General features: G+C 50.0%; 2 protein-coding genes across 2 annotated transcripts in view; one reads left to right on the top strand and one right to left on the bottom strand.

Annotated features, from left to right (window-relative positions):
- Positions 1-6,229: 6,229 nt before the first annotated feature.
- On the bottom strand, positions 6,230-7,168 carry LOC102373875 (olfactory receptor 10G6-like). Its single transcript, XM_006038975.2, has one exon. The coding sequence runs from the start codon at positions 7,166-7,168 to the stop codon at positions 6,230-6,232; it is 939 nt and encodes a 312-aa protein (XP_006039037.2).
- A 2,643-nt stretch (positions 7,169-9,811) lies between these two features.
- The window catches only part of LOC102373124 (olfactory receptor 10S1-like), a 6,582-nt gene continuing 918 nt past the window's right edge, over positions 9,812-15,475 (top strand). The window contains exons 1-2 of the mRNA XM_006038974.3: positions 9,812-9,886; positions 14,919-15,475. The exon at positions 14,919-15,475 is cut by the window's right edge and continues 918 nt beyond it. Coding sequence (XP_006039036.1) covers positions 14,929-15,475 — 547 coding nt within the window. The 5' untranslated portion in view covers positions 9,812-9,886; positions 14,919-14,928. The remainder of the gene's footprint in view (positions 9,887-14,918) is intronic.

Raw genomic sequence — 15,475 nt, forward strand, 5'->3', positions numbered from 1 at the left:
GTCTGGGGAGGGCGGGTTTTTGCGCGGCGCCGGGCTCTGCCCGTGTTGCTGTGCATCCGTGGCACAGAGGTACCGGCCCGAGTCCGCCAGTCGGAGCTCGACCAGGTGCAGGGTGCTCTTCTTGCCGTTCTCCAGGCTTTCCCCTGTAAACAGCCCCGCCGTGACTGGCGGGAACGGACAGGAGGTGAGTGATCTCCCCCGAGGGGGCCTGCCGGTACCACTGGAAGGTCTGGAAAGCGCTGGAGTAAGTACAGGCCATGGCGGCGCGGTCCCCTTCGCGGGACACCAGCACCTCGGGGCTCTGGGACACTTGGGCTCCGCAGGAGGACACTGGATGGGAGCCAAACGTCAGCGGTTAGGGAGGCCTGTCCCCCACACCCGTGTCCGTCAGTCCGTCCGTGTTTCCTTCTCTCTTCTGTGTCTTCCTCTACCCTTGCCTAGAGCTCCTTTCGTCCCTCCGAGTTCCTCCCCTGCCTGTGCCTGCAGGCCTGGCTGCTCGCCGGTGACCAGCCAGCCTCCTCCAGCCACCCAGTGCCCCTTCCCGCTGCCCGCCGCTCCGTCTCTGATTCTCACACGAGACACCAGCAGCTTTTCCCCACGGTGCCTCCCTTCTGCAAGAGACCGGGCGAGACCCGGAGAGACCCGAGCGCAGACTCACCGGCGCAGAGCAGGCAGAGCACGGGCAGCACTAGCCTCATGGCTCCGGCTCCGGCCCCCCGGCTCCGCCCGGTCGGGTCTCCAGCGTCCCGGGCGTTGGGTGCACCGGAGGGCGCCACTCTCCCCGGCTGTGGGACACGTCACACGGTCACGTGACACCCGCCCTGGATCCTGGCTCCAAACCGGCCCCTACCCGGGTCCTGATCCTTTTCTCATCCCACAGCTCTTCCCCTTTTGCTGCCCCTCTCCCACTCCCAGTGAGAGGGCAGGCGGTCGGGGAAGCAGGACTGGAGCAGATCTGTGCCCACGGGCCCGGGAGGGGTGGGGGGATCGAGGGGACCCGGGAACGGCAATCTCGTCCAGGCCGGCGTCTCATTGCCAGGACATGCTCGCGGGATCCTGTCTTCATCACCCCCCCCCCCCCCCCCCCCCCCTCATGTCCTTGCTTGTGCCGCGCTGAGCCCAGTGGTCCCCAGCTGGGTGGCACAGCGCAGCGTCCTCGTGTGCGCAGCGACCAGGCTATATCCAGCTCACCCAAATTTACACCACCTCAGAACCTGGGTCAACGTTTTTAATGCACGGATGGCTTGAAGCCAGGCAGTATCCTGAGTGGGTCATGGGCTGAGGCTTACGGAAAAGCCTGTTTGTTCTCACATCCCTTCTCTCTCTATTTAGTCTTGCATTTTGTAAGGCCAGTTGTTGCACATCCCAGAACATGCTCCTCATCTCACAACAATACAATTAAGCACCTTGAATGGAGAGAGAGGAATAAAGTCCCTGGCAGTGAGAAGCTTTGCCTTTTTATTTACACATGCTGTAAATTATCCATGCCTCCATTGAATGTGGAGAGGGGAGCAGATTTCCATTTTCTGTAAATTAGGCTGGCTTTGTTGGCATCAATGGACTAGATGCCCAGGTAGCATAAATGTACATCAGTCCAGTGAAGTCAGTGAGGCTGAACTCCCCTCCCCACCCTCACTGCTTTGGTGGTGTATTTCACAGTAACTAATGTGCCCTGGATGAAGACATGACTCGAAGATATCTGTGAAGCTGGTGGGTATCACGCTGATGTCATCAGGAGTTTGTTGGGTTTTCCACTATGTCCATGCTGCTAAGCCAAAATGTTAGGGTGCAATTGTCTGGCATCTCAGCTCATTCATTGTCTGATTGTTCCTTGTTTCACTGTTATTTTAATGATCTCCTTTGTTGCCTAGTTGCAAGGTGTAGTATCCCCAGGATTAATTAGGGGTTGCTTTCTAATCATTTCCCCATGGTGCTCATTAAGTGCAATCCAAGCAACTGGGGACTCAATTTCTCTGCTTCCAAAGAGAATTGTCTGCAATAGAGACCCAGCTCTTTCAGAGTGGAACTCAGCTGAGATAAGACAGAAGGGATACTGGCCCTGATCTGGTGCTCCTGGGATCCTGCATCCAGGGAGATGAAACTCTAAAAGACCCTGACACTGGACATGAGTAGCCAGCCCTGTCTGCCTCCACATAATAGAAGCCAAGAGCAAGGCATTCTGAATGCCCAAGTTCTCCATCATGGCTTCTAGTAGGCCCTGGTGCCCCATCTCACTATTAGGGAGCACTGGGCCTCAGGTCTCTGGATGGAAAGGATGGTCTTAGGCCTTGGAGCTTTCCACCATGCTGGCCTCTGCAGCCTCCATGGGACTCTGACTGGGGGAGGTGTGCTGCAGGGAGCAGAGACACCTCCTCGAGGGACATACCCCCTTCTGCATTCTTACCTTTGAAAGTGAGGTCCTTCTCTGAGTCATACAGCTCTCATGACCTGAGAGCTGTAAGCCAGCAGTTGGTGCTGACCCCATAGCCTCCATAGGACTCTGGCTGGGGAAGCTGTGCTGCAGGAGGCAGAGACAGGACTCCTAGAGGGACATAACCCTTTCTGCATTCTTGCTTCCCTAAGTGTGATCCTTCTCTGAGTCATGGCAGGCCCCCATACTGTTGTGTGTAGCTAGGCGGCATGATGCCATGGGAATTTTCCTATTTTGTGGATTAGACAAACACCAACCTCTTCCCACTAGTGGTCAAGCTATCTTTTCCCTGAAACCTAGCATCAGTATCATCGTCAGACTAAGCGCCTATCATTTTGATTCCATGAATTCACTGTTAGCTTGAATTGGATGCAGGAGTCTTCACCCTCATGAAGCTATATTGTGCAATGTCAAATAGCCAGCATGCCATTCCAGACCTAATTTGACTTCAGCATGGGGCAAATCAATTTTAAGCAGCTCAAAGGTGCATTAAGGCTTATTTACCTAACATTTCTCAAGCAGCTGACATCTCGGGATGAAAGCCTTCACAAACTCCAAAGGCCAGTTAAACTATTAAATTTCAGTCTTTCAATTTAAAAATAAATGCAACAGGGTGTTTCTTCATTAAGCAGTTTCTTAATCTGATAAACAGGGTTAAAATGTATAGTACTCTTTTTAGAAGGGGTCTTCAGTATAATTTTTATCTGAGAGACAGAAATGTTCCTGAAGGGCAGAGAAATACTATTGGCCCTCTAACAGGAGTGGGTAAGAAATATTGTGGTCTTGCAGGAGTGTTTCCACAAGAAGCAGAAAGTAAGTACACAGATCGCATGTAGTATTTGATACCTTATTTATTTGCAATTAATATGCTCAAAGCTGGCACCTGAGGGAGTCTGGAGCTCCCCCGGCCTGGTGCAACAAGACAGAGCAGGGCAGGGGGGCAGGAACACCTCTGGTCTCAACTGCACTGGTTGGGAGCAAATTTGTTTCTAAGCCAGAGCATGTGTAGATCTTTTTCCCAAGGGCAGATTACTGTACCTTTTTGAATGTACAGTAACCTTACTGTGCATTAATAGCATGTATAGATGTGCCCAGAGAGAACAGGGTGAGAGAGAGATAAAAAGAAAGAAAAGGGCAACTAGTTTGTCCAGTAGACTGGGGATCCTATTTTATGAGGAGAGACTAGAAGAGCTTGGCAATTTTCGACTACTAAAATGGAAGCTGGGAAAGGATAAAACAGTTCTCCATAACTGGATTATATGGAGAAATTCTGGGGAAAAGGCAGAGCTATTTCAGTAGAAGAGTAGTGTTGACACATGAGTAAATATGTATAGAGTGGCCAGAAACTAGGAGAAGGTTTCTAACCATCAGAGGAAGTGAGGTTCTGTAACAGGCTTCCAGGAGGAGCACGGGTATGAGAAAGATAACTGGTTATAAGTTGAGAGTTAAACGGTTTCTTGCCTGAACAGCTCTGCCTTGTCACTAAGGGACTGGTGAGCAGAGGGTGGTTAGGAGCCAAAATACCTGAGCTCCATCCCTGTTCTAAGTGGGGTGGGGCTGGAAACACTGCATCCTGAGATGCTGGAGAACTACAAATTCATAAATTCCAGGGGATGCATTAAACACTCTCTTAACAGGCTTAATGATTGGAGATTTGAACACATATGTAGGAAATGCATGGTAGAAGGCAATAGATGCTTCTCCAAGACTTGAAAGGCAGTTCAGACCTAAACTGAATGGTCCAAGAGAACTCTGGTTGGAGACACAGGGGTACTGATGCAGAGATGGGGGGAGAAAGGCAGCATAATAAGTTGTGACTGACACCATGAAAAGAGCAAGAGAGACGGGACTTCCAGGGTGCAGAGGCCCCCTGAGGATTTCAGACTTAGGAATTAGTCTGCTGTTGGTTATTCCTACTGTGTTTATGGAAACAGTATTGGGGACTGACTTTTAGAGCTATCCGGTGCCCAAAGAACTGTGGAAGTACCTCTTGGGATGTTTAACTCACTCATCCACCCAGCTCCCATAGTTCTGGACCAGAATTAAGCTAATTGGTACTTTAAAAACTCCATGAGGTTTCTACCTGCACTTCCAGGTGCCTGAGCACCTGTTAAAATTTGGATACCTTGTGTACTTTTCTTGGTAAATAGATCAGGTGGCACCAAGAACACGTCTGACTATTTCCAATGGAAAGAGACACTGTCTTGCAAACCCAGCAGTTTGGGTTTTCACTTCTGGTCACATTGCACAGCATGACATTGATCAGAAGGTGGTGTGAACTGGCTTTACTCCACCGCACCTACATAAATGGATCCACAGGAATGCAAATCATCTGGAATTCTGCTGACATTTTAAGTGGGGGATTATGCCGAGTACTAGAGAGCAGTGGGAGGGAGCAGAAGGGAGAGACAGAGAGGGAGTGGAGTCTTATCAGGTCTGGTTCTCTGCATTCAGGTGTTAGCTGCCACTGCTGCAACTACTGCTGTAGTAGTGTGGGCTTCAGCTGCTGTAGCTGGGGAACAGCCTGGCTGCAAACCTAACAGCCCTGTGGAACTGTCCCTGCTACCCCACTTGCTTCCCTTGTCCCCAAGATACGCTGCCGGGTGCAGGGCTGTGTCTGCTGTGGCAAAGACCACCCTACAGAGCGGGTCGGGGGTAGCACCATTCCTCTCAGCTCCCAGAAACACCACCCTGTGTGGGTCTGCACCTACCCAGCTCCTACGACCAGGAGCCATGGGATTGCTCCTGCCATGGCCAGGCCTTCTGGAGGAGGTCCCATTCTCACATTCCCTTCAAGTTGGTGCCTAGGTCACCTATTTCCCTTTAGTTACATGCATGTATCTGGAAGAGATACACAGAGTGGGGAAGAATCTGTGTGTAGTTAGGTTCTCATTGGCTTTGTAGATTTAAAAAAAAAAAATATATATATAACCACACAGACTGGAATTTTCAAGCTTGAGTAATGGATTTGGATATCAGCTGCTACTAAATACAACGGGAGATTGGCATTTAACCCCTCCTTCCTGTTGGAGGTTTTGTAAACTCAGTCATAAAAGCCATTCATCACCCTTTTAGTGCATATTATCAGCATTATTGCTATCCATTTAAAATGCATGTTAAGAAGGAAATAAATTTTACCTGCCCCTCTGTGTCTCTGTTTTGTGATTCTCTCTTGTTCCCTAAGTGTGATTTTTCAGTTGCAGCCAGACTTTTCCTTTTTGAGAAGATGCAAGTAGTAGTCTTGTGAAGTCACTGCCATTTCTATATCCCCATCAACTCTGTATACAAATAATTCCCAAACAAGGCATGTGTGTGCATGCATGTATCTGAAAGAGATACACAGACGGGGAAGAATCTGGGGAAGAATTCATTCTTAAGACACCCAGATGGATGCTAAAACAAATATACCCTCCCACTTCTGCAGAGGAAGAAACTGAGGTATAAGGAGACACAGGTATTTGACTATGGTCAAAAATTGTGTGTGGCATTGCCAGTAAAATAGAGCCTAGGGGCCCCATCTTTCAACTCACTGTACTTTAACCCACTAGATGCTATGCCCTTCCCACTGGTGGGACAGAACTCAGAAGGCCTGCCACCCTGTTCAACATTCACTAACTTATTGAACACCATTGCTAACATAGACCTGGGGCAGTACCTAGGTGTCTTGGATATCAGCTGCCCTCCACTATCCTCTAACTGAATGTAGAGATCTAACATAGACTCCTAGGATCCCGATGCCTACTTGGAACATCTGCCCAGTCTCTAATCCTCAGGAAGGTTCTGCTGAGAGGAGAATGGTCACTGACCAGAGATTACAAGCCTTCTGCTCCCAAGTTTTATCAGGGCAGCTTTCATCTCCTTATTCCTTAGTGTGTAGACAACAGGGTTGAGGAGTGGAGTCACTGTGGTGTAGAAGATGGCCACAATCCCATCCAGTGGATGCCGGGACCCTGGCCTCAGGTAGATAAAGACCAAAGGCACGTAGTAAGTCACAACCACAGTGATGTGAGCTGCACAGGTGGAGAAGGCCCGGTGTCGGCCCTCAGCAGAGCGGATCTTCAGGATAGCTGAGATTATGTACACATAAGACATCAGGATCAAAAGGAAACAGGTCATAGCCAGGAAGCCAATGTCCACAAATGTCACCATCTCATTGAAAGCAGTGTCCTTACAGGCCAGGTTCAGCACATCTGGGATATCACAGAAGATGTAGTCTACCTGGCTTCCCCGGGCATAGGGCAAGTGGAAGGTAAGTGTGGTTTGTATGGCTGAATGCAGGGAGCCACCCAGCCAGGTTCCTATGGCCAGTCCCAGGCAGGCACGGCGGTTCATGATGGTGCCATAATTCAGTGGCTTGCAGATGGCCAGGAAGCGGTCGTAGGCCATGACCGTATAGAGGAAGCACTCTGTGCAGCCCAGAAAATGGAAGAAGAAGAGCTGTGCCACACAGCCACCAAAGGAGATAGCCTTGCCACCCCCCATAAAGCCAGAAATCACCTTGGGCACCACCACAGAGGAGACTGTCATGTCCAGGAAGGACAAGTGGCAGAGGAACCAGTACATGGGCTTGTGCAGCCGTGATTCATTGGCCACTGTCAGGAGAATGAGAAGGTTCCCACCTAGTGTCAGCAAGTAGATGAGGAGGAAGAAGAAGAACAAGGGCAGCTGCAGCTCTGATGGGTATGGGAACCCCACAAGGATGAAGTGGGTCACCTTGGATACATTGGTGCACTCCATTCCCTCTGCAATTGACCCTGTGGGTGGACTTGGGGAGTGCTTTCCAATGATGAGCAGAGACATTATCTGTTCTCTCCCCCAGTATGTTGGAGATAAAATTCATTCACATGCCTAGAATGCAATCTCTATCCCAAACCCAGTACATTATGCTGCCATCCCAAAGAAGTGAATAGAACCACAGGCTCCAAGCCCTGCTACTCTAACTGATTTGACTTGACTTTCTGTCCTTACCTGAAAAGAAAATCCAGGAACTCTGACTTCCAAATATTCTGCTGTAGGACATTGCACCCTAGATTTTCCATAGGGTTCCTTTGGACCCTTTTGTGTGTCCTTACAACCTTGCATTTAGGATTTCAGCTTGTGCACAGTCCTCATGCTGGCATTCTTCCAGGGTTCTGAATTCCAAGTACACCAAAAGATTGCTAGGGGAGCAATCCTCCTTCTTCAGGATGTATCTCAACCTCCAAGTGAGGGGGGTTGAATGAAATTCATCCCCTGAACCTTTCATATAACCATCAGCTGCCAAGTGCTTTGCACTTCTCACTCAGGAGCAGTCAGTAATGACCTTGAAGCAGCAATTCCCCAGGATGAGTAGTTGCTTTTGAAAATGCGTAAGTCAGATGGCAAAACGTGTCCTCAGCTGCTGTGAATACTTACATCTTCTCCAGTTGGTGGAACAATATGATTTGGATATGGCCTCCATGGAGAATGATGAAAAAATATAAAACAGTGCAGGGTACTGGCCAGTATGAATGCTGCGGGACTGCTGATGTTCTTGGAATCCAACCTTGTGTGTCCGAGGCAGGACTGGTTACAGGCAGCACTACCACATGTTCTCTGATGCACTCTGCGCCATCCCTTTGGATTTCTTAGGCTGAGGATTTCACAGAGATGATGGCTTTGTTCCACACAGACCAGGACTGAGAGAGAATGTCCCTTAGGGTAGGCTGCACTTCAGGGGTCCTCCTACTCGCCTCTGTAGCAATTGGTACTGCTCGTTGACAAAGACAGAAGACTGGGTAGGAGTGGGATTTGGGCTGATCCAGTCTGGAAGTTTCTCTCATTCTGTGTGTTGTCTGCTCTCTGTGTTTAATCACTCCTTCAAGCCTTTCATGTCCTCTATGTTTCTAAGTTCTTATATCCCTAACTGTGCCCCCCTTGTGCTTTTTATCTCCTCCAGGGTCATTCCTGGTTGCACTGAATTAGACTATTGAGACTAGATGTTTTTTTCTTCATTTGTTTTCCTTCCAGTACATAAGGATGCATCCCCATGGGCCACCTCCAGTGGGTATTGTTAGAAAAGTTGTTGTTTTGAACTAAGAAAAGGACATAGGGTGCTTGTCTGGCAGCCATGGGAGGTGGTGGGGCCAATTAGGCTGACCCCACATGGTATTGCAGGGAGCAAGGTGTGTGACCCACTAAGACATGTCTTTCTCTCTGGGTCAGTTCTGGCTTTAGCATGGTAAGACAGAGGAAGGCATTGCAAGTGAGAAGTTAAAGAACATTAGAAGGCAGTCTTCTACTGGGGTCAAGATTGACCCCAGTGTACTAGCACAGTTTCATAGTAGTTTGGGATCAGAAGGGACCTGAACAGATCTAGTCTGACACCCCCACTGGCAGGAGCACACGCTGTGATCACATGACCCCAGACAGGTGTTTGTCCAACTTCTTTTTGAATTTACCCAAGGTAGGAGCGAGGACCACTTCCCTAGGAAGTTGGTTCCAGATCCTAGCCACCCTAACAGTGAAATAGTGCCTCCTAATCTCTCACCTGAACCTATTCTCCAGCAGCTTCTGGCCATTGTTCCTCATCACCCCAGGCGCTGCTGGGGGGAATAGGGCCCTTCCTATTTGCTGCTGATCTCCCCTAACAAGTTTGTAGGCAGCCACCAAATCCCCCTTCAGCCTCCACTTGCTGAGGTTGGACAGGTTCAGGTCCCTCAGCCTCTCCTCATAGGGCCTGCCCTGTTGCCCTCCAACCAAGCAGGTGGCCCTCCTCTGAACCCTCTCAAGGCAGGCCACATCCTTCTTAAAGTGCGGTGCCCAGTGAAAGGGGCTACAGGGATGCAGGGAGCAGGATGAGAGAGCCAGTAGGGGGTGTTGCCCACATGCCATCAGTGCCAGGCCCAGTGCCCCAAGGAAGTGCCAGAGGGGTCCTGTGCTGCAGGAACTGGGGTGTCTGCAGGACGATGGCAGAGCTTGGAGCTATCCAAGTTCAACCAAGGCAGGCAGAGCAGAACAAAGGAATTTCTTTGCTTAACCACAGCATCCACTGCTCCATGATTCCCTGCAGTGTCTTTTAAAAAGTTGGCTGCCTGTTTGGGGTGTTGCAGAATTTAAATAATGCCATCATTTTTTTTCCATTCTACTCATAGTCAGGTATATTTAGATTGAAGCCAAGATCCCTTTCCTCTCTGCTGCTTGAAGGTGGTGGCTTTGGTCTCCCCTAGAGAAGGAGAGCAGGGTGTAGCAGGACACTAAGGTGCCTGCTACTGAGAGAGCCCGGAAGACTCCTCAGGTGCTGGTTGCCAGGGCAATGGGAAGCAGAAAATGACCCACACCTGCCAGCAGTCAGCTGGCTATAAGGGGCAAGGCCTGGCTCTTATGGGGGGGGAGTTGAGGTAGTTCTCTACTGGCATCCAAGGCAGAAGGAGCTCCTTGCCAGAGAGAGAGAGAGAAGCTCCTGGAGCAGTGACGGGAGGAGAAGCCTGATTGCAGGTACTGCTAGCAGAGTAAAGGGTAGCAGCTCCAAGATGTCCGAGCAATGTTGTTACAGCCAGGTGGCTTATGTTTAAGTTGTAACCAGGAGGCTCGAGTTTCTGTATCATTTTGTTGTTTAACACCGGTGGTTTGGGTGAGGATATAAGGGGATGGAGGAGGCCTCACAGGGGACTCATGGTAGAGTGAGGACCCCAGCCCTAGCGAGGGCATGGAGTTCGGGGTTACAGACCCCAGCTCCAGAGAAGAGCCTGGTGAGAGGGCAACCTTGGAGAGGGAAGAGCCCAGTGAGAGGGCAGTACTACAGAGAAGGCCCCAGTGTGGGTGCAGAGGGTCCCAGGGGAGGGGCAGCATTATGGAGAAGCCACAGTGTGGGCCCGGAGAGCCCCAGTGAGAGGGGCAGCATTACGGAGAGGCCCCAGTGAGGGCCCGGAGAGCCCCAGGAGAGGGGCAGCATTACGGAGAAGCCCCAGTGAGGGCATGGATAGCTCCAGTGAGAAGGGCAGCAGTACGGAGAAGGCCCTAGTGAGAAGGGTGGTGTACAGAGAAGGCCCGCAAGGCTTAGATATGCAGGACACCTGGAGCAGGAGAACTGTGGCCAAGTGGAGGAGAGGTAGCCTCCCTATAAAAACATACATCAAAGTCGTGGCGGTCGAGAATAGGAGGGTGCAAGTCCGAAGCTTGGCACAGTAGAGGAGGCGGCAAGGGCTGGCACGGTGACCCTGCCGTCCCTCCTGTTACACAGGGAATGACAATCATTTCCAAATTACAAATGCCAGGCTGGAAAGTCAGAGCTCATGTTGTACAGGTTAAAATGAGTGGAGAGAGGGACACGTTTTCCTGCTCATCTATTACCATATTTTATTGCATACGACATGCCACCCTCCCCTCAAATTAAACAAACACCTTGTTTTTGGAAGTTGGAATGTGGGGTGTGTGTATGTGTGGGGGGTGTCTCAGAGTTGTGGTCTACTGTAAGTCCTCCTGGAGATATAGTGTCCAGGCAGTGTGGCATCCTAGGACACAGTCTGGGTGAGGTAGCAGGGACTTCCTGGTGCGGAAAGCAGAAATAAGGCTAGGTCCCAGATCCTTACAAGGACAGTTGTAAGACTGTCACTTCTTTCCTGTAACTAGTTATTTATGAAAGTTCCTATAAATAACAAAAAGTGTTTCCACACCACAAGCCTCATCAAGATACTACAGACTACATGCAGCATCTCACTCACCCACAGCCTGTTCAGTGGCTCTTCAGCTGAAAGCTACTGCCTCACTAGTAGTTGTGAGAAGTTTAACACTAGATTTCACCCCTGCTATTGACAGCTCTAGGGGGGAGTGGGAGCCATCCTGGCAGCCATGAGTCACAGTATCTGCTTGCTCTAATCAGCGCCCAACCTTGTGGACCTGTGGGTCAAATGACTGGCATGGAGTCAGTCCATGGGCCTGATCCCACATTACCCCAATCCAGCTGCTCTCTGTCTACTGCTCTGATATGGCTATGTGCCAAACCAAGCTGCCCTCTTGCTGCCCACTGCCAGCACTGGCTCCACATTCTCCTGATGTGACCGTATGGTGCGTGCCACACTGATCTAGCCAGGTGTTACCCACCTGCCAGATTCAGTTACATGCCATCTGACACCTCAATCAAGCCCTGTGCCTTCCTGTTCTGGCTGTTCACTGACCACACACTGGATCCAGCTGTAAACTGGCACAAGCTGTCATGCAGGGCCAGGTTATCCAGGCCATGGGCCTCCTCAAAGGTGCCTCTCACTCCTTCAGGAGCCTTATGGGCTAGCCCTGAAACTTGAACTTTCTTTTTCTGAGATTTTGGGCAGGGAGGCACATGTGTGGATGCTGAAGTAGAACCCCATCCACCCAACTGCCTCAGAGCTGATGACTAGCATCTTCTGGAGGTTTTTTTGGATTTCCTGGTGAGGAGGACTACATCATTAGCATAGGGTAGGATGTTCAGCTTACATCTGTAGACACCAAGCCCTCCTGGGCCCCCCACAGATTCTCAGTGGAGGAGATCCATGGGCAGGTTAAGGTGATCGGTCTGAGTGAGTAGCCTTGCTTCAACCCAGTCCAGATGTCAGAGGGCAAACCCCAGGGCATTCCCAAGTGGTTGGTGGTGGTGCAGCCATCATAGAGCTCCTGGACATTCAACCTATCCCCAAATTAGGCTTATTACAGCCCCTGGTGTGAAGGGAATATTAAAAACAAACAAACAAGCAAACAGTAAAAAGAAACCAAGTAATTAAGGGCAAGATTCTCCGAAGGTTCAAACTGCCCCCTCTTTCCTGCAGCCATGAGCTACATTCCAAATCCTCTCTGCTGTAAGTTAATGCAACCAGGTTTGAGCTTATGGGGCAGGTTCCCAGCTGATGCAAAGCAGTGTAGCTCTGCTGAAGTCAGTGGTGCAGACCCCATCAGGTACCCTGGGCTGTGAGGCACTTAATGCTCAGGGAGAAGTTTGCCTCTTTTAAAGAGGCAGAGTAAACCCTGCCCTGTTCATGTTATGTTATAGCCCAGGGGCTCATATTTTGGTTCTCGATTGTACGCTGGCGGACCAGGACGAGGCTATTTAGGGAGGAGGCGGCTTCATTAGGGCTGAAGTGAGCCCAGCACCAGCGAGGGCCCGGCGACAGATGCAGCAAGCCCAGTGCCAGAGAAGGCACAGCAACCAGGCCTGGAGACCCCAGCATCAGAGAGCACACTGTTATAGGGGGAACGGAGACCCCAATGCTGGAGGGTGCAGCTACAAGGGCCCAGGGACTAGTTATGACAGGGGGCTGAGCTAGATTGAGTGAGTAACAAAATAGGGAGGCTGCCCTTGAGTTAGAGCTCAGTCACAGTCCTGATGGACCCCGCTAAATCCAGCAAGTTATTGGACCCTTGATGGGCCCTGCTCTCCATAGATGGCTCATGGGACACCCCAAGCCTTATGGGTTAGATGTGTGGCTCCAAAATCTCCCTTTACCACACCCTATGCCTCACAGGTGGTAATTAAATGTTGTCCCTTTTTTATGAGGACTTCACTATCTCTGCCTCCGCTGATTCCCCTCACTCTGCATCCACAGTCCTCCTGTGCTCTTAGCTCTGGCTTTACCCCTTCGTTCTGGACATGCTCCTTAGTCTAGATCCAGAAGCACTCTGCAACTCTACAATGCTCGCCACCCCAATTATATCAATATCTGGGCTCTTTCAGGTACTTTTCCACCTCCTGATTCATGCTTCAGAGTTATTCCAGTGTTGCCCAAGTCATCCTTAGAGTCTGCTAGAGGCACCTGTAGATGTTTATCCTTCCAGTATAGTTACTAGAAATGTATTAACCCTAATCACAGATAACCAAGAAGGTATTCCAGTGGGATCTGGGCTGTCCCTTGCTCAGGGGACCTCGTGAGGGGAGAGCCATGCAAGGACTTTCTTTGTTTGCAGTAGTGAGAAGCTTCCAGTTGCTTAGGCAACAAAGACCCCCAAGGGGTTAAAACACCATTCAAATACACATGCTGTTTCAGAAATTTCATAGTGGAAACACAAAGCGATGGGAGCTGTGAAAGTGGTAAGTGTGCCTGAACAGGGGGGAGAGTTTTCCTTCAGGAATGGAAGAACTGGCAGAGCACTTTAGGCCCCGGGTCTTTTTAGCCTGGTCTTCTGCCTGTGAAAGGAGCTAGTACAAGCTAATTCAGAGTAATGGGCAGGGAACTCTGTCCTGAGCAGTTCGTGGAGAACCCATTTCTAGCAGGAAGGTTCTCCCCAGCTCTCCATTCTTGTTTCCCCGGATCCTTGTGGTCACATCCAGTTCCCTCATCCCCATTCATGTTCTCTGGATGTTGACACCTGTAGGGCTTGGAGCATGGAATGAATCAGGGATAGAGTTATCCCAGCCATTGGGGTAGTGCCTGATGAACTGCTGGTAGTGCTCTGTGTCTGTCTGCTGCTCCATCCTGAATTTAAAAAAATGTGATGACAAGCAAAAAAAAATTACTTGGATAGCTAGAAAGATAGGTAGATTATCCCAATGGTTATGTACTTGATCCAGTTAGTCATTAATCTTTTTATTTATTTGCTTGCTTGTTTGCCAAGTAAGGAAATAACCAAAACCAGAATAAAGACAGATGGATATTCTTGTTTACGGTATTCATTTAGCTAGATAGCCATCCATTCAGACAGACAGCCATCTACCTCATTTTGGAGCTGACAATTGCTGGTATGCATTTCCTGCATGCAGTCCAGCTGTGGTCACTGTGGCAGGTATAGTTCTAATGAAAGGCGGTGATGTGTCTGTGCAGAAGACTGTGCCGTTTATGTTGTGTAGTCTATTCCTGTTACATCTAGTAGCATGTATGTGTGTTATGGGTCTCTTGGAATAATGATCAGAGGTTGCATTAGCATAGACCTTGAAGGTTGTAGTTTCTGGTTCTCAGAGGTAAGTCTACATTACATAAGCTCTTTATTTTTTGATTATCTGATGTTTCATTTTAGATGTTCTCCATGTTCTGCAAGGGCTAGGGACAACATTGAGTAACCTACATTCAGCATTCACTTGCCTCACTATTTAAAGGATATATTCAACAACCCCATGCCCCACAGCTCAGCCCTTCCTCTCCATTGCCTCAGCTCCCCAGTAATATTTACCCATGACAGAAAGCACTGAATGTGTGCTGCTCTCCACCTCATTCCCCACCCTCATCCCATCTCGCTGCCTGCCTAGCAAAGCCTAATCCTTCCCTCCACCTCCCTTCTGGCCCATGGAGTGGCAGGTATTAATAGAGAGCCCACAAACTTGGGATGTGCAGGGGGGGTGCAAGGACAGCACATGAATGAGCAAAGAGTCAAAAGAGGACATGCTCAAGGTGGAGAGTAGCTCAGGCACTACTAGAATAAGGAACAGGTAACTATTTGTGATGCATGTGGTGGGAGACCAGCAAAGCTGGTTGCCTGTTTTGGTAGGTCAGGAAGCATAAAAGAGGTACAGGGCTAAAACCAAGGGGCCAGAGCTCAAAAATGATGGTGTTGCTCTTGTTTTGTGCAGGTCATAGCAGATGGTCCAAGGCAACGAAACCCCAGTGATGGAGTTCATCTTAGGGGGGATCCCAAACACTGGGAAGCTCCCTACCCTCTTCTTTCTCCTCTTCCTGATCATCTATCTGCTTACCCTGCTAGGGAACCTCCTCATCCTGGTCACCATCCTCTGTGACCCATGTCTCCACAACCTGCCCATGTATTTCTTCCTTGCCCACCTCTCCTCCTTTGATGCCTGCCTTTCGTCTGTCACCACCCCCAAGGTACTAGCGGGCTTAGTGTCCCCTGGACAGAGGACCATCTCTTTTGGAGGTTGTGCAGCGCAGCTCTATGCTTTCCATTTCCTGGCCAGCGCTGAGTGCTTTCTCTACACTGTGATGGCTTATGACCGCTTCCTGGCTGTGTGCTACCCCCTGCGCTACACCACAGTGATGAACAGGAGGGTTTGCATGTGGCTAGCAGGCAGCACATGGCTCACCGGCTCCCTTCATGCTACCGTCCATGCCACCCTTACTTTCCGCCTGCCCTATTGCGGCCCCCACAAGGTAGATTACTACTTCTGTGACA

This window comes from Alligator sinensis, unplaced genomic scaffold (assembly GCF_000455745.1).
Source record: "Alligator sinensis unplaced genomic scaffold, ASM45574v1 scaffold2515_1, whole genome shotgun sequence".
Classification (NCBI taxonomy): domain Eukaryota; kingdom Metazoa; phylum Chordata; order Crocodylia; family Alligatoridae; genus Alligator; species Alligator sinensis.

What these genes read in the sequence shown, in the direction of transcription:
- LOC102373875 (XM_006038975.2), bottom strand. Translation starts at nt 7,168, where the DNA reads ATGGAGTGCACCAATGTATCCAAGGTGACCCACTTCATCCTTGTGGGG.